A 19716-nucleotide genomic window follows, 5' to 3' on the forward strand; every position below is an offset into this window, starting at 1 on the left:
CATATAAGGAAAATATTCAACAGTGGCCAACCACTTGAACAAGGGCTCAGAGAAGTTGTAGATTCTTCATCCTTGGACATATTGAGAACACAGCTAGACAAGATCCTGAACAAAACTGAGAAAACTCCAGAGCTGCCTCTGCTTTGAGCAGAGGGGTGCTGTATGTAAGCTCCAGATGTACCTTCTGACATGTTCTTTAGAATAGAATGGAATGGAATGGAATGGAATGGAATAGAATAGAATAGAATAGAATAGAATAAAATAGAATAAACCAAGTTGGAAGAGACCTTCAAGATCATCGCATCCAACCCATTATCCAACACCACCTAATCAACTAAACCATGGCACCAAGCACCCTATCAAGTCTCCTCCTGAACACCTCCAATGATGGTGACCACCACTATGAATCTAGAGAATACCTAATAACTATCAGATAATTAGCTCTCAATTTCTCTTGTTTCTGTGAGTGTGGTAATTCACCCACAGCAACTACAGGGAAGGGGCAATGTTAGGGGTTGAACAGCAGATGAAAGTGAGTATGGATGGTGCAATGAATGTCTCAGAAGGCAGTTTTCAGCTGTCCTTTGCCAAGTAATTTTTAAGTATATCTCTGACTCCTCAAGAAAGAAGTTCTCTTCAGTGAGCTGTAGACTTCTAAAGTAGCAAATGAGGAAGAGACCCATGTCCTTAGGAACACTCTTCCCAGAAGTGAAGTTTTCCCAGTTTACTAATAGATGCTTAGTGTTAGCATCAGGAATCCCTCTCTTGAATCTGGCTTTCACAGCAGATTATGAAAGGGATTTGATTATGATGGTGGCCAGTGGAGGGGAGAAATCTGCCTAAAGCTGCACCAGGGGAAGTTTAGTCTGGAGGTGAGGAGAAAGTTCTTCACTGAGAGAGTTGTTAGCCATTGGAATGTGCTGCCCAGGGAGGTGGTAGAGTCACCCTCCCTGGAGGTGTTCAAGAGGGGACTGGATGCAGCACTTGGTGCCATGGTTTAGTCATGAGGTCTGTGGTGACAGGTTGGATTTGATGATCTTTGAGGTCTCTTCCGACCTTGGTGATTCTTTGATTCTGTAAAGCCCATTACACCTCAGCAATAAAGCTCCCTTCTACCTTTACTAATTGTGGTGGTTGGCGTATCACATAGCCCTTGCCTTTACTAGTAACAGGTGACATGACAGGTGGGCTTACAGTGTACTCTGATCTTGATCAAAGGAAGAAGGCCCATAGCAAATGAGTATCATGTTCCCTCTGCTTTGTATCCATCCTACAAGGCAACCAGTTGGCAGCTGGTATGACACACAGTCTAAAGATGGCATGATCATCCATTCATAGCAACCTCATCTCATCCATCCGTTCACATGCACCTGTCCATTGTGGAAATGTCCTCACCACACACTGGCAACTGAGCTGTATGATCCCATCTCCTCTTTCACCCCACTGCAAGTGATCATAATACAGCATACAATTTCTCAGCAAAACAACTGCATTTTAAAAATGTTTTCCTGTTCAAGGAGAGAGATTTGAGTGGGTTTGAAGAATAAAAAAACATGGCACATTTTAATTAGAAGAATGAGATTAGCAAAGGGAATCCATTTACCCAGTGTAATTCCCATTGAAACACAATTCCTAGCAGTGCAAGTAAAGCAATGACAGCATCCACCATGTTTGGAAACTATGTAATCACCAAACCAATGTCAGTATTTAGGATCCATTAGGGAATTAATGTAAGATCATTGGACTGCAAAACTTAGGAGATCTGTCCTTCACCACCACTAGAGTACACAAGCATGTCAATGCATAGAATAGAATAGAATGGAATAGACTAGACTAGACTAGACTAGACTAGAATTAACCAGGTTGGAAAAGACCTTTGAGATTTTTAAGTCCAACCTACCACTCAACACCATGTAATCAACTAAACCATGGCACCATGTGCCTCATCCAGTCTCCTCTTAAACACCTCCAGGAATGGTGACTCCACCACCTCCCTGGGCAGCACATTCCAATGGCCAATCACTCTTTCTGGGACGAACTTTCTTCTCATCTTGAGCCTAAACTTCCCCTGGTGCAGCTTGAGACTGTGTCCTCTTGTTCTGGTGCTGGTTACCTGGGAGAAGAGACCAACCCCCACCTGGATACAACCTCCCTTCAGGGCATTGTAGACAGCAAGAAGGTCTCCTCTGAGCCTCCTCTTCACCAGGCTAAGCAACCCCAGCTCTCTCAGCCTCCCCTCACAGGGCTGTCCTCCAACCCCTCCCCAACTTTGTTGCCCTTCTCTGGACACCTTCCAGCAACTCAACATCTTTGCGAAACTGAGGGGCCCAGAATTGGACACAGTAAGCAAGGTGTGGCCTAACCAGTGTTGAGTCCAGGGGCAGAATGACTTCCCTGCTCCTGCTGGCCACACTACTCCCGATACAGGCCAGATACAGATTTCAGTTGATTTCTTTCATACCTGGAATAGAATAGAATAGAATAGAATAGAATAGAATAGAATAGAATAGAATAGAATAGAATTAACCAGGTTGGAAAAGACCTTTGAGATCATCAAGTCCAACCCATCACCCAACACCATCTAATCAACTAAACCATGGCACCAAGCACCCCATGCAGTCTCTTCCTAAACACCTCCAGTGATGGTGACCACCACCTCCCTGGGCAGCAAATTCCAATGGCCAATCTCTCTCTCTATGAAGAACTTCTTCCTAATAAATAAAATGTTTGCACCTGATTATGTCTCTCAGAAGTCTTTATTCTTGCTGTCAGTCTCAGTTTAGCGTTATTCCTGGTAGCAGGCAAAGCTATGCTACCCTCCAACATCTTACCACTAGAACAACTATCAAGAATGTGTTGCTTAAAGCATCTCTGGGCCCTTATTTACTCTTCCCTTAATATTGTTGAAGCGATGCTGGCAGAAGTGGGAAATTAAACACTGCTTTCAATAAGGGAAGGTTGTTAAACACAGAGGAGAACCCATTTGGCTTGTCTGAGATCTGGTAAATAATTGGCACTTAATTGCCAGCTGCTCTTTTTGTTTTTTAATATAATCAGAAAGACTAAGTATTTTCTGGAAATTTGAATGAGGACAGTACTGTACAGAGCCCTGGAAAGCACAGAGGGACAAAGATAATACTTATGGGAACTTTTATCACTGTCCTGGGAGAGACATATTTCTTAAACAGCTCCCAATTAACTATATAGTCAGAGAAGAAGAGACAGGCCTGGAAGTGAACAACTGGACATTGGGTCCAGTCCCTCACACTTTTCCTGTATCCATTCCCTATCATTTTATCATAGAATCAATAAGGTTGGAAAAGACCTCAGAGATCATCAAGTCCAACCTCTCACCCAGCACCTCAGGACTAACTAAACCATGGCTTCAAGTGCCACATCCAATCCCTTTTTGAACACCTGCAGTGATGGTGACTACACAACCTGGCAGCACATTTCAGTGGCCAATCAATCTTTCTGTGAAGAACTTTCGCCACACCTTGAGCCTAAACATCCCCTGGCACAGCTTGAGACTGTGTCCTCTTGTTCTGGTGATGGTTGCCTGGGAGAAGGGACCAACCCCCACCTGCCTACAACCTCCCTTCAGGTAGTTGTATGCATCAAGAAGGAATCCCCTGAGCCTCCTCTTCTCCAGGCTAAACAACCCCAGCTCCCTCAGCCTCTCCTCAGAGGGCTTGTGCTCGACGCCTCTTCCCAGCCTTGTTGCCCTTCTCTGGACACGTTCAAGAGTCTCAGTGGTGATCAATATTGCCATTACTATCACAGTGCTACTTTTATAGGAAAATAGAAAGATCTACTTGTAATTTCTACTGCAAGAGTAGTAATAAAAACCATTTCCAACTTAATTACTCTGATCTATTTATTCAGCAGGTAAAACACAAATACGAGGGGCAATCTTTTTTTAGCTCCTTTATGTACTCTTCTTTTTAACACTGCATTTGGAGAAGAACCAGTTTACAGTTGTGCATAAGTGAACTGGGTGGGTTAAACATTGAATGGATGTTTGGTGAGCCAAAGGTAGGTGGATTTAAAAAAGGACTACAAATCTCCTCTGTATTTAGGCTATATTAATAAATATAGTCATTATATGCTCCATCTATTCAACAGTGATGTTAATTTCAGTGCTAAACTGCTACTAGAACCTGTGTGTTCAAAGGTAAATGGTCTTATAATGGTCACAGTACTCTCATGCCACCAGTCAGCAGTTTTCAGCCAACAGCATATGTGTCCTTGACTTCTGACATTTCAGAAAGCTTGTGACAGAAAGAAATGGCTTTGACAGTTTGCAGCATCTGTGAAGGGTGTGAGAGTTGCAGACCTAAATGCCAGGATTATTGGGATTTAATAGGTGATAGATTGGTTAGGAGAGTGATGTGGGGAAAAAACCCCTCACAATGTCTTGTCCTGATGTCTATTGCTACCTCCTGGATGGAAATGTACTTTTCCTCCCTGCTCCCACTGAAAGACCACAGGAATAGTTGGTTCTACCATTACTTCTAGGAGAAAAAACCCTATTTTTCATATAGAGGAAACAGCTGATCAATGCCATCTTTGCTTGCAGAAAGACAACTCCAATGGCATGAGATTTAACACATCTAAGTTCTACATGTTGGCCACAATAACCCCATGCAGTGCTACAGGTTGGGGTCAGAGTGGCTGGGGAGCAGCCAGGCAGAGAGGGACCTGGGGGTACTGGTTGAACATGAGCCAGCAGTGTGCCCAGGTGGGCAAGAAGGCCATGTTCAAATGTATCAATATCCTTCTTAAATTGAGGAGCCCAGAAATGGACACAGGACTCATGGTGTGGCCTAACCAGTGCTGAGTACAGGGGCACAATGACTTCCCTGCTCCTGCTGGCCACACTGTTCCTGATGCAGGCCAGGATGCCATTGGCCTTCTTGTCCACCTAGGCACACTGCTGGCTCATGTTCAGTTGACCATTAACCTGTACCCCCAGGTCCCTTTCTGCATGGGGATGGGGCCCAGCACTGATCCCTGGGGGGCACCACTAGTGCCTGGTTGCCAGCTGGATGTGGCACCATTCACCACCACTCTCTGGGCTCAGCCCTTCAGCCAGTTCCTAACCCAGCTCAGAGTGCTCCCATCCAAGCCAGGGGCTGACAGCTTGGCCAGGCGTTCGCTGTGGGGGACAGTGTCCCCCAGTGTGGCCTTGCTGAAGTCCATGTAGACTGCATCCACAGCCTTCCCCACATCCACTAGGTGGTCACCTGATCATAGAAGGAGATCAGGTTGGTGAGGCAGGACCTGCCCTTCCTAAATCCATCTTGGCTGGGCCTATCCTTTGGCTGTCCTTCAGGTGCACTGTGATTGCCCCCAAGATGACCTGTTCCATAGTATTTCCTGGCACTGAGGTCAGGCTGACAGGCCTGGAGTTTGGAGGTTCATCCATGCAGTCCTTCTTGTGGATGGGCATCATGCTGACCAGTTTCCAGTTGTCTTGCAGAGTAATCTGAGCACTGAACGGTTGCACTGATGGCTGCACTGTGGAGGTGATTCATGAACAATCCTGGAGGAGGAGTAAAACCTCTTAAAGTTTACTTGGATGTATGCTAATGAGTGCCATCTCCTGTGTGGCAAACTGACATTTTTCAAAGGCTTGAAACGCTAACAATTGCAGGCAGATTTTATACAGGATCTGGGAAGCACATAATTAATTCAGGAGTGGCTCACTGTCAATTCCTGAGCCTTTGTTTCGAAGTGCAAAGGTGGCAAGCACATTTCCTCAAGAATTTTCTTTGGTGGACAAGAGACAAGAAAAGCATAGCTTTCATGCTTGTGTTCATGGGATGGCTACAACATTTTGATGAGATTGCTGTTTGTTTTGGTTTTTGGTTTTGTGGTGGTTTTTTACCCACAGAACTGTGCTTCCTGCTCCACTTGGAACATACTAACTGAAATATTGAAGCTTTGGAGAAATGATATACCCACATACAGCCTGGGGTCAGAGTGGCTGGAGAGCGGCCAGGCAGAAAGGGACCTGGGGGTACTGCTTGACAGCTGGCTGAACTTGAGCCAGCAGTGTGCCCAGGTGGCCAAGAAGGCCAATGGCATCCTGGCCTGCATCAGGAATAGTGTGGCCAGCAGGAGCAGGGAAGTCATTGTGCTACTGTACTTACCACTGGTTAGGCCACACCTTGAGACCTGTGTCCAGTTCTGGGACCTTCAGTTTAGGAAAGATGTTGAGTTGCTGGAACATGTCCAGAGAAGGGCAACAAAGCTGGGGAGGGGTTTGGAGCACAAGCTCTATGAGGAGAGACTGAGGGAGCTGGGGTTGCTTAGCCTTGGAGAAGAGGAGGTTCAGAGGAGACCTTCTTGCTGTCTGCAACTCCCTGAAGGGAGGTTATAGCCAGGTGAGGGTTGGTCTCTTCTCCCAGGCAACCAGCACCAGAACAAGAGGACACAGTCTCAAGCTGCACCAGGGGAGCTTTAGGTTGAATGTTAGGAAGAAGTTCTTCATAGAAAGAGTGATTTGCCATTGGAATGTGCTGCCCAGGGAGGTGGTGGAGTCACCATCACTAGAGGTGTTTAGGAAGAGACTGGATGGGGCATTTGGTGCCATGGTTTAGTTGATTAGATGGTGTTGGATGATAGCTTGAACTTGATCTCAAAAGGTCTTTTCCAACCTGGTTAATTCTATTCTATTCTATTCTATTCTATTCTATTCTATTCTATTCTATTCTATTCTATTCTATTCTATTCTATTCTATTCTATTCTATTCTATTCTATTCTAATTCTATTCTATTCCATTCCATTCCATTCCATTCCATTCCATTCCATTCCATTCTAAAGACTGATTCCTACAACGGGAAGTACTTCAGCAACACTGCTAGGTGGTATTTTCCTCATTACCTACAGTCATGTATCTGGTAAAACATTTCACAGGGAGAGACAAGATTTGAAAAATTCTTACAGCTGTGCTGTGAATGCTGCAAAAATAGTTACAACTGAAACATCCTTCCTTGTGATCACTGACTTTGTTAGTGAACACCAAGCACTGCTGGAAAAACAGAGCCATGTGGAAAGTGATCTGCTTGGTATGTGTGTTCTCATATAGAAATAAATTGAAGGCAATGCCACCTATGCAGCAGTGACAAGTTAATTCAATTCCCATCTAAAAATCAGGTAAAGTGTATCTCATTTGTTGCCATGGATACAAGGCATTATTTCCATTTGTTTGAGGTCTCACAGTGGGTATGAAATTAAACTGTGGCACAGTTTTATGAAAGGAGTTGACTAAAAACCTCATAAGTTCAATGTCATTAGTCCACAAGATTTTATTTTTGGGCTTCTTTCAGGTATACTAAATAAGCAGGTTGAAAACACTGCCCATAAGGTACATTTCATAAGTAAACATGTCTTGGGTGACAGGTTGGACTTGATCTTTGAGGTCTTTTCCAACCTTGTTGATTCTATGATTCTGTGTGAGTGATTTTGCCAATGCTACTTTGCATCAGGAGGAGTGATGGAAGAGGAAATAAACATTCACTACATTAGGCCTGTACATGTGGCAAAGAATTCTGAAGAGAGTCCAGATGGTGGAAACAGAGTAGAATAGAATAGAATAGAATAGAATAGAATAGAATAGAATAGAATAGAATAGAATAGAATAGAATAGAATAGAATAGAATAGAATAGAATAGAATAGAATAGAATGGAATAGAATAGAATGGAATAGAATGGAATAGAATATAGTAGAATCAAATCAAATTGAATCGAATTGAATATAATAGAATAGAATAGAATAGAATAGAATAGAATAGAATAGAATAGAATAGAATAGAATAGAATTAACCAGGTTGGGAAAGACCTTTGAGATCATCAAGTCCAACCTATCACCCAACACCATCTAATCAACTAAACCATGGCACCAAGCACCACATCAAGTCTCTTCCTAAACACCACCAGCACTATCTAATCAACTAAACCATGGCACCAAGCACCCCATCCAGTCTCTTCCTAAACACCTCCAGTGATGGTGACTCCACCACCTCCCTCGGCAGCCCATGCCAACGGCCAATCACTCCTTCTATGAAGTACATTAAAAATACATTGGTGTTGTGTTATTTGCTACTGTCTCACACCAATTGTGTTTACAAAAATATTTCTTGATAGTGAGAATACATCCACTTTTTCCTCAGGCAGATCTGCCTTTCAGGCTGCAGCTCAAATCACTTACTCCCTAGATTTCAAAGTTAGAAGAAGAAGAAGAGGTGTATTAAAAAGCTGAGGAGATCGAAGAGGAAAGAAGGAGGGAGAATATATATTATTTTTTAATGCTGACATATATGTAGGGTTCAGGAACTCCATGGCATTCAGTTTAGCTGGTCTGAAATTCATTTTAATATATACAAAAGGATAAAAGGGAATGCAGGTCTTCTTGTTAAATTATAACTACTCAAGTCCTGGCTATGTGTTTAATATTTCATAGAGATTGTGATTTCCATAGATGCTGAGCACCTGCTCTCCTGACGGCTTTCAGCTAAGGTTTTCATCTCTCAACATTTACAAAACCAAGCTGAGATGAAACAGAGTCTATCTAAACCAAAGCTTTGTTTCTAAATATTCATGCATGAACTGTATGAAAATCACAAGGGTTATGGGGCATCATGATGATGGCTAAGCATTGAAATCCAAAGCTATCATCCAGCCCCTTAACAGGCACATCATTCCCCACCAAATATTCTGCACTCTGCCTCCTGAGCTTCCATGTTGCTGCCCTCCTCAGCATATTGTCAGACTGGATTATCTGCAATGTCTTCTCCAGCTCCTTGGGCCATCTCTAATTATGTCACGTTGGGAGTTCGTAGGTCTGACCCTGAGATGGCAAACTAGAAAATTCAGACCCTCACAGCAAAATTGTCACGAACACAGAAGCTCTCAGAGGAATAGAAAGCAACGTGTCCATTGCAAGCAGAACTGGGAGATAAGTCCCTCCCTGTTATTGACTTCTGCTTTTAACATTTGTTTGGAGTTTAGAATAGAATAGAATAGAATAGAATAGAATAGAATAGAATAGAATAGAATAGAATAGGTTTTTCAGATCATCAAGTCAAACATGTGGTCCCCATCCACCAGAAGGGTCAGATGGAGGAACCTGGAAACTCCAGGCCAGTCAGCCTGACCTCAGTTCCAGGGAAAATGATGGAGCAGATTATCCTGGCGGCAATAGCTACGCACCTGAAGGATGGCCAAGGGCTCAGGTCCAGCCAACATGGATTTAGGAAGGGCAGGTCCTGCCTCTCCAACCTGATCTCATTCAATGCTCAGGTGACCCGTCTGGTGGATGTGGGGAGGCCTGTGGATGTGGTCTGCCTGGACTTCAGCAAGGCCTTTGACACTGTCCCCCACAGCAAACTGCTGTCTAAGCTGTCAGCTTGTGGCTTGGACAGCAGCATTCTGTGCTGGGTTAGGAACTAGCTGCAGGGCTGAGCCCAGAGAATGGTGGTGAATGGTGCCACATCCAGCTGGCAGCCAGGCACCAGTGGTGTGCCCCAAGGATCAGTGCTGGGCCCCATGTTCTTTAACATCTTTATTGACGGTCTGGATGAGGGCATTGAGTCAGTCATCAGCAAATTTGCAGATGACAGCAAGTTGGGAACAAATGTTGGTCAGTTAGAGGGCAGAAGGGTTCTGCAGAGGGACCTCGACCAACTGGACAGATGGGGAGAGTCCAATGGGATGGCATTCAACCAGTCCAAGTGCCAGGTGCTGCACTTTGGCCACAACAACCCCATGCAGAGCTACAGGCTGGGGTCAGAGTGGCTGGAGCGCAGCCAGGCAGAGAGGGACCTGGGGGTGCTGAGAGAGGGAACAGGGGGATGGGGTTGGTCTCTTCTCCCAGGCAACCAGCACTGGAATAAGGGGACACAGTCTCAAGCTGTGCCAGGGGACGTTTAGGCTGGAGGTGAGGAGAAAGTTCTTCACTGAGCAAGTAATTCCTCATTGGAATGTGCTGCCCAGGGAGGCGGTGGAGTCACCATCCTTGGAGGTGCTCAAGAGGGGATTGGACGTGGCACTTGGTGCCATGGTCTCGTCATGAGGTCTGTGGAGACAGGTTGGACTCCATGATCTTTGAGGTGTCTTCCAACCTTAGTGATACTGTGATACTGTGATACAGTGAAACCTATCATCCAACACTATCTGATCCATGGCACCAAGCACCCCATCCAGTCTCATCCTAAACACCTCCAGTGATGGTGACTCCACCACCTCCCTGGGCAGCACATTCCAATGGCAAATCACTCTTTCTATGAAGAACTTCTTCCTAACATCCAGCCTAAACCGCCCTGGCGCAGCTTGAGACTGTGTCCTCTTACCCATTCATATTCCCCAGACATGAATATCCTTCACCCAGACCCCAGGTAATGACTTTATTCCTAAGTTCAGGAAAGATTTTATTCCTTAATGGTGAATGACTTCTTTTCCATTTTCCAATTTTTATTTCTTTTTGTTCTGAATTTGTCCACTATACCATAAATCATCATAATATGGTAAAACTGCAAGTATTGAAGGGGTTTGTGTTTGTATAAACACATATGTAGGCTTTTCTTTTGCTGTTTTTTGGTGTTAGGTGGGATTTGCAGACTTGTTGGATTTGAAGGATGCTGTGACAGCAATGCAGCTCCTAATCCAACCAAGAGCCCCTGGTTTTTGTCCTAAAAAAAGCAACAGCTTAGCAGACTCCTGAAGCAAATACACCTTGTCCCCTCCTGGAATCTAATAATCATGAGTAAGAGCGAAGTATATGTTTTGCTTCAGGACACAGATGATGGAAGCAAAAGTAACCTCTGTGCTGACACCTCAAAAAGCTCCTTTCTAAATGAGGAGAGGCTGAGGGAGCTGGGGTTGCTTAGCCTGGAGAAGAGGAGGCTCAGGGGAGACCTTCTTGCTCTCTACAACTACCTGAAGGGAGGTTGTAGTCAGGTGGGGGTTGGTCTCTTCTCCCAGGCAACCAGCACCAGAACAAGAGGACACAGTCTCAAGCTGTGCCAGGGGAGATTTAGGCTGGATGTTGGAAGAAGTTCTTCATAGAGAGAGTGATTTGCCATAAAATGGGCTGCCCACGGAGGTGGTGGAGTCACCATCACTGGAGGTTTTTAGGAGGAGTTTGGATGGGGTGCTTGGTGCCATGGATCAGATAGTGTTGGATGATAGGTTTGATGTGGTGCTTAGTTGATTAGATGGTGTTGGATGATGGGTTCGACTCAATGATGTCCAAGGTCTCTTCCAACCTGGTCTGTTCTATTCTATTCTATTCTATTCTATTCTATTCTATTCTATTCTATTCTATTCTATTCTATTCTATTCTAATCCATTCTATTCTATTCCATTCTATTCTATTCCATTCTATTCTGTTCCATTCTAAATGGGGACTCATTCCAGTGTGGTGGTGAGCCACTGTCTTTGTGTTCTGTTATGTAGCATCTGAATGCAGCTGCCTGGTCAGAAATGAAACTATTCATGTGTGTGAAATGAGAGCTGCTTATGTGCTAGATGTGTCAGATGAAGCAATGGTAGCAGTCTGGATGTGCCTGACAAGGCCTGCCCCACACAACATCAGGAGTGCACTGACAAATAAAGGAGAATGGATAAGCTAAACTAAACCGTCCCTGCAGAGACACACTGCAGTTTCTGCCTGACTAATGTGAAACAAAAAGCATTGTTGCTGCACTAAATCACTTAAAAATTGTGTGAATGAAAAGGTTGAATCCATGGGTCAGCATAAATGACAAAAGCTTAGGGGAGAGCATTGAAGTTTCTATCCGCTTGCAAGTTAGCACGAGGGTAATCTGGACAAACTGTGCACGCCTCAGTCATCCTTAAACAAGAGTCAGAAGAAAAATAATGACAGCAAGAAGTGGAGATGCATCCAAATGCAAATGAAAGCACTGCACAGCACTGACTATGCTACATTGGACAAACTTTCTTGAACTTTGCAGAACTAGTGCCAACTGGATTAAGTGAGGAGAGCCATAAGGGATGCACCTGAGTGGTTTGTTCCTAAATCGAACATGCATAAGGAGTTAGGCAGGTTGGAAAAGACCTTTGAGATCATCAAGTCCAACCCATCACCCAACACCATCTAATCAACTAAACCATGGCACCAAGTGCCCCATCCAGTCTCTGCCTAAACACCTCAAGTGATGGTGACTCCACCACCTCACTGGGCAGCACATTCGAAAGGCCAATCACTCTTTCTATGAAGAACTTTCTAACATTCAGCCTAAAGCTCCCCTGGTACAGCTTGAGACTGTGTCCTCTTGTTCTGGTGCTGGTTGCCTGGGATAAGAGACCAACCCCCACCTGGCTACAACCTCCCTTCAGAGAGTTGTAGACAGCAAGAAGGTCTCCCCTGAGCCTCCTCTTCTCCAGGCTAAGCAACTCCAGCTCCCTCAGCCTCTCCTCATAGCAACTCAACCTCTTTCCTAAACTGAGGGGCCCAGAACTGGACACAAGACTCAAGGTGTGGCCTAACCAGAGCTGAGTACAGGGGCAGAATGTCCTCCCTGCTCCTGCTGGCCACACTGTTCCTGATGCAGGCCAGTATGCCATTGGCCTTCTTGGCTGCCTGGGCACATTGCTGGCTCATGTTCAGCCTACTGTCAACCAGTACCCCCCAGTCCCTTTCTGCCTGGCTGCTCTCCAGCCACTCTGACCCCAGCCTGTAGCACTGCATGGGGTTGTTGTGACCAATGTGTAGAACCCAGCATTTAGATGTGTTCAATCTCATGCCCTTGGACTCTGGCCATTTGTCCCGCCTGCCAAGGTCTCCTGCCCTCTAACAGATCAACTCCTGCCCCCCAGCTTGGTGTCATCTGCAAACTTACTGATGATGGACTCAATCCCCTCATCCAGATCATTGATAAAGATGTTAAAGAGCATGGGACCCAGCACTGATCCCTGGGGCACACCACTAGTGCCTGGCTGTCAGCTGGCTGTGGCACCATTCACCACCACTCTCTGGACTCAGCCTCCAGCCAGTTCCTAACCCAGCTCAGAGTGCTCCTTTCCAAGCCACGAGTTGCCAGCTTGACCAGGAGTTTGCTCTTTCCCCCATCTAAAATCTGCAGATGTGAAGAAAAGTGTAGAAATGTGGACCTTCATGGCTAACATTCTAGAGTACAGCACAGGATTATGGTACCACTCAGCTAAACCATGAGACCCACGCTTTGATTGCATCGCAATACCTGCTGCATGCCTTGCATTGTCTGCTGCAGGAACTGCAGCTGCTGGTCCTTTGTAAGGCTTTCTTCTGTTCGAAAGAGCTGTCCTTTCTCCTGCTTCAGGAGCTCCACTTCGTTCCTGTAAGCATCCAGCTGCCATCGCAGACTGTCGTTCTCTTCCTTCAGTGCATACGCCTGAGCAGCTAGAGCTAAGAGAAAATGCAAAAGTGAAGAAATCAGTAATGTGGACTCTTTCCTGACAAATCAGAGCATCAACAAGGTTGGAAGAGATCTCAGAGCTCTATAACTGCCCAGGTATGGACCACGTTTCTCACACCTGACTTTTGTAAATGCTACCACAAAAACTGAATTCCGGAAACAAGTTCGAATCACACAGGCTCTCCACGCAGTTCAAAAGCGTTTAGGGAAGCAGCTCTTTAATGGTGTCTCCAGGAAGCTTTCTGCAAGGGTAAGACCATGATACACCTTGAGTAGTGGGCTCAGTTTCATGTTGAATGTGAAGGATACACTGGTGTACTCATGCTGGCATCTGCCAGGAAAGAGTGATGCTGAGACTGGGGCTTGATGGTCTCGAAGGTATTTTCCAACCTGGTTTATTCTGTTCTATTCTATTCTATTCTGTTCTGTTCTGTTCTGTTCTGTTCTGTTCTGTTCTATTCTATTCTATTCTATTCTATTCTATTCTATTCTATTTGGTTCTGTTCCGTTCCATTCCATTCCATTCCATTCCATTCCATTCCATTCCATTCCATTCCATTCCATTCCATTCCATTCCATTCCAATCAAAAGCATTTGGGGAAGCAGCTCTTTAATGGTGTCTTCCAGGAAGCTTTCTGGAAGGCTAAGACCAACATACACCTTGGTCACCTTTAGGCAACATCTCAGCCCTCTCAGCCCTCTTTAAAATGCCAAGCTCCTGAGTTGTCCAATAGCTACATTGGTTTTGATTCATTGCCTTGAGTCCCTAGAAGAAAATCTTCCTTATGGACAGTTGCTAAATACCTATCACCAGCATAAATAGTGCTCAGATATCAAGGACAGGTGCACAGAAATATGCCAGATATTAACACAGAAAAGTAACATTGTTTCTGTACTGCATTGTTTATTAAATGCCTCCTCCATTGTTCTCCCATAGAATCATAGAATCAATGAGGTTGGAAAAGACCTCAGAGATCACCAAGTCCAACCTATCACCCAGCACCTCATGAGTAAGTAAACCATAGCTTCAAGTGTCATGTCCAATGCCCTCTTGAACACCTCCAGGGACAGTGACTCCACCACCTCCCTGGGCAGCATATTCCAATGGCAAATCACTCTGGGAAGATTTTCTTCCTAACATCCAGCCTAAACCTCCCCTGGTGCAGCTTGAGACTGTGTCCTCTTGTTCTGGTGCTGGTTGCCTGGGAGAAGAGACCAACCGCGACCTGGCTGCAACCTGCAAAGGACATTGTCAAGGGAGATGAGTGTACAGCTGAAAGCCAGTGAGACATTTTGGAGATGAGACAAGATCCAGCAGAGCTGAAAATGATTAGGTTCTGGCAAAGACCATTGCTGGGAAGTTATTTCCTGGGATGGTAAGGAGCCATAAAGCGATCCTAGGTAGTTGGCATGCTACTTGCAATCTGGCTGCTAAATTTAGGTCGATATTTTAGGAAGAAACTGGCATGCAGTCCAAGGGCAAGGCACCCACCAACTTTACAACGTTTTCCCAGTGACATTCCAGGAACTGATACAGCCCTTCAGGATTTATACTAGCATAGTGACCAGATGCTCCAACCAAGAGCTCTGCTAAGGAAGCTATCTAAAGAGCAGTACTAACACAAGCCCTCTGAGGAGAGGCTGAGGGAGCTGGGGCTGCTTAGCCTGGAGAAGAGGAGACTCAGGGGTGACCTTATTGCTCTCTACCTGAAGGGAGGTTGTAGACAGGCGAAGGTTGGTCTCTTCTCCCAGGCAACCAGCACCAGAACAAGAGGACACAATCTCAGGCTGTGCCAGGGGAGATTTAGGCTGGATGTTAGGAAAAAGTTCTATACAGAGAGAGTGATTGCCCATTGGAATGTGCTGCCCGGGGAGGTGGTGGAGTCACCATCACTGGAGGTGTTCAGGAGGAGACTTGATGGGGTGCTTGGTGCCATGGGTTAGTTGATTAGATGGTGTTGCATTGGTTGATAGGTTGGATGCGATGATCTTGAAGGTCTTTTCCAACCTGGTCTATTCTATTCCATTCCATTCTATTCTATTCCATTCTATTCTATTCCATTCCATTCCATTCTATTCTATTCTATTCTATTCTATTCTATTCTATTCTATTCTATTCTATTCTATTCTATTCCATTCCATTCCATTCCATTCCATTCCATTCTACTCTATTCTATTCTACTCCTATTCTATTCTACTCCTATTCTACTCCTATTCTACTCCTATTCTATTCTATTCTATTCTATTCTATTCTATTCTATTCTATTCTATTCTACTCTACTCTACTCTATTCTATTCTACTCTACTCTACTCTATTCTATTCTACCTAAAGTTGCTAACCCTAGTCCCACGAGCAGAGAAAGCCAGAAATTCCTCTCCAATCTCGCCATGAGCTTCTTCACAGCGATGGTTATGAGGAACGATTTAGAGGGAAAAATGATGTAATAGGGTAAAATTACATGAAATGCAAATGCTCCAAAAAGTGTTGGCACTACAAGAACATTACTACATTAAAGGCATTGAAAGACACTCAAGTCATTTCCTTAGGAAGCTCCATTTGGCCCCTTTTCAATTTCGAATGGCATTTTTATTATCGTAACTGATAGCAGGTGTTTGTGAAGAAATCGATTAGTATGCAAGGATGGAAATTACATTTGCCAAATGACTTGCACAGTCTGCAATATAAGCTGAAATTTGTGTAGCAAAAGGCAGAAGGCTATAAAGCATGTACTAGGAGCATTATTTAAATGAATTATCCAAACATAAATACATATAGGGAAGTGTGGCACTCATTGCTTCAGGGATGTGGTTCTCACCCTATAGAAGGAGCCACTCCTGTGAGTATTTCTGCTTGGCAGTAGCAGTGGTCATTTGGCACAGCAAACTGCAATGCTATACTATTTTCCTTCTTGGACCCTGGTAACACAACAACATTATGGAGCAGCTGTAATTAAAACCCAACAACCTACCATAGCCAATTCTATCAACATTTGGTAACTGAAGCACATAACTGATTTACATTCCTGATTAAATGATTTCAGGCTTGGTATCACAGACTTCTTTCTTGCCCACCTACAACAACAATATGGTTCAACTCCAAATTATAGGAAATTGTGTATTACTGTGTCCAGTTCTGGGCCCCTCAGTTTAAGAAGGACATTGATACACTTGAACATGTCCAGAGAAGGGCAACGAGGCGGGGGAGAGGCCTCGAGCACAAGCCCTATGAGGAGAGGCTGAGGGAGCTGGGGTTGTTTAGCCTGGAGGAGAGGAGGCTCAGGGGAGACCTTATTGCTGTCTACAACTCTCTGAAGGGAGGTTGTAGCCAGGGGGGGGTTGGTCTCTTCTCCCAGGCAACCAGCACCAGAACAACAGGACACAGTCTCAAGTTTAGGCTTGAGGTGAGGAGAAAGTTCTTCACTGAGAGAGTTGTTAGACATTGGAATGGGCTGCCCAGGGAGGTGGTGGAATCACCATCCCTGGAGGTGTTCAAGAGGGGATTGGATGTGACACTTGGTGCTATGGTTTAGTCATGAGGTCTGTGGTGACAGGTTGGACTTGATGATCTTTGAGGTCTCTTCCAACCTTGGTGATTCTGTGATTCTGTAATGTCAGGCCTCTCTTGACTAGACCTCCCACAGATAAAGAGTCCTCTGTTCCCCATCATAACATGATTCAAGGTGTTTGGGAAGTCACATCAGCATTCAGATAGAGTGTCACCATATTTCACTACCAATAAAAATGTTTTCTCTTTGGCAGGGCAAATCTACCTTTATCTCAGACCATTTTTACTGATTTAAAAACAGTGCAAATGAATTATCCAAAATGCAGTTGGCTACTATTCAAATGCAGACATGGCTTAGTTATTGCTGTTAATGTCAATATTCTACAGAATCTCTCTGGAAGACTTAGCAGCAGTTACAGTATTGTTTCATCAAATTAAATTGTTCTGAAAAGCATGTAATCACCATTCCATGACAAAATTTACCCTCAAGAAACTGCAGTGATGAGTCCAATGGGCAAACAAGAGGATGAAATCCATTTATTTTCTCCTTTTATTTATTTTAATTTTTTTTAAAGCCAGCAAGCAATAACACAAGAAACAACAAAAATAAATTCCAAGGCCCCAGGCAAATAGAATCACAGAATCATAGAATCAGAAAGGCTGGAAAAGACCTCAGAGATCATCAAGTCCAACCTGTCACCCAACACCTCAGGACTAACTAAGCCATGGCTTCAAGTGCCATGTCATATCCTCTCTTGAACACCTCCAGTGATGGTGACTCCTCCACCTCCCTGGGCAGCACATTCCAATGGCAATCACTCTTTCCGTGAAGCACTTTCTCCTCACCTCAAGCCTAAATTTCCCCTGGCACAGCTTGAGTCTGTGTCCTCTTGTTCTGGTCATGGTTGTGTGGGAGAAGAGACCAACCCCCACCTGGCTACAACCTCCCTTCAGGTAGCTGTAGAGAACAAGAAGGTCTCCCCTGAACCTCCTCTTCTCCAGGCTAAGCAACCCCAGCTCCCTTATCCTCTCCTCATGGGGCTTGTGTTCCAAACCCCTCCCCAGCTTTGTTGCCCTTCTCTGGACTCGTTCCAGCAAGTCAACCTCCTTCCTAAACTGAGGGGCCCAGAACTGGACACAGGACTCAAGGTGCGGCCTAACCAGTGCAGCGTACAGGGGCAGAATGACCTCCCTGCTCCTGCTGGCCACACTCTTCCTGATGCAGACCAGTATGCCATTGGCCCTCTTGGCTGTCTGGGTACACTGCAGCTCATGTTCAGCCTACCATCGACCAGTACCCCCCAGTCCCTTTCTGCCTGGCTGCTCTCCAGCCACTCTGACCCCAGCCTGTAGCTCTGCATGGGGTTGCTGTGGCCAATATGCAGATCCCAGCACTTGGATGTGTTCAATCTCATGCCCTTGGACTCTGCCCATCTGTCCAGCCTGTCCATTACAACCCACTTGGAGAACTCCTCCTTTTTATTTCCCTAGATGAGTTCAGGCTATTGAGTGGGGGCTAGGGACAGCACAAGAAATCTGCTGCAGGGGCTGCTGGCAAGTTATTGGAAATGGAAAGGGCTATGACATACTGCAAAAGTAAGCAATCTGTAGGTGGTGAACCTATTAGGATTTCAAAAATAACTCATCCAAATGGAACAAGTCAGAGTATATAATGAGCAGCGAAGGCAGCTGCCCATTTTACCTGTAGAAAGACATTTTTTTTACTGCTAAAAAAATGTTGCACCTGTAAATGCCATTATTAGAGTCAATTATTTTAAAATCCTATTTAGTATAGCACATTGAAATCTACGTGACAATAATTGCCCTGCAGTGCTACCAAGAAGTCCTATCCAAGGACAGGTGCCCTGCTATTCTAGACTGCAGACACCCGAAGACAAAGGCTGCTGGATGAGGTTACAATCTATTTTAAGATTTAATGGAAATATCCCAAGCAACATAAAGGGAGAGAGTAAGAATACAGCAGAGAGAAGTTTGTGATTGCAGGCAGGATTCCCAGAGGTGTGCAATTTCTTATCAGCATTACTATACACTCTGGTGATCCTTCCTAGCCATTCATAGTTAGCAATTAAACACAGGGTGGAAGGTAGAAATATAGAATAGAATAGAATAGAATAGAATAGAATAGAATAGAATAGAATAGAATAGAATAGAATAGAATAGAATAGAATAGAATAGAACAGAACAGAACAGAACAGGTTGGAATAGATCTTCGAGATCATCAAGTCCAACCTATCACCCAACACCATCTAATCAACTAAACCATGGCACCAAGCACCCCATCCAGTCTCCTCTTAAATACCTCCAGGGATGGGGACTCCACCACCTCCCTGGGCAGCACATTCCAATGGCCAATCACTCTTTCTGTCAAGAACTTCTTCCTACCCCAGCTCCCTCAGCCTCTCCTCAGAGGGCTTGTGCTCCAAACCCCTCCCCAGGAGGACTAGGGGGAATGGGAAAAAAAAGAAAGAAATGGGTAGATTCAGATTGGATGTTAAGAAAGAATTCTTCACCATGAGGGTGGAGAGACACTGGGACAGGTTGCCCAGGGAGGTGGTAGAAGCCTCATCCCTGGAGGCTTTTAAGGCCCGGCTGGATGTGGCTGTGAGCAACCCGATCTGGTGTGAGGTGTCTCTGCCCATGGCTGGGGGGTTGGAACTTGATGATCCTTGAGGTCCTTTCCAACCCTGACAAATCTTTGATTCTGTTATTTTAAGATATTTGTGTTTTACTGTGCTAAAATTAATTCTGTAATTAGACCAATGTCTCTT

The 19716-nt window shown here is 44.8% G+C and overlaps 1 protein-coding gene across 1 annotated transcript in view; it reads right to left on the reverse strand.

Moving 5' to 3' along the window:
* The window catches only part of ENOX1 (ecto-NOX disulfide-thiol exchanger 1), a 380677-nt gene that overhangs the window by 48979 nt on the left and 311982 nt on the right, over nt 1–19716 (reverse strand). The window contains exon 11 of the mRNA XM_054163102.1: nt 13228–13412. Within this exon, the coding sequence (XP_054019077.1) occupies nt 13228–13412 (185 nt within the window). The remainder of the gene's footprint in view (nt 1–13227; nt 13413–19716) is intronic.

Source organism: Dryobates pubescens, chromosome 7 (genome assembly GCF_014839835.1).
Source record: "Dryobates pubescens isolate bDryPub1 chromosome 7, bDryPub1.pri, whole genome shotgun sequence".
In the NCBI taxonomy this organism is placed as follows: domain Eukaryota; kingdom Metazoa; phylum Chordata; class Aves; order Piciformes; family Picidae; genus Dryobates; species Dryobates pubescens.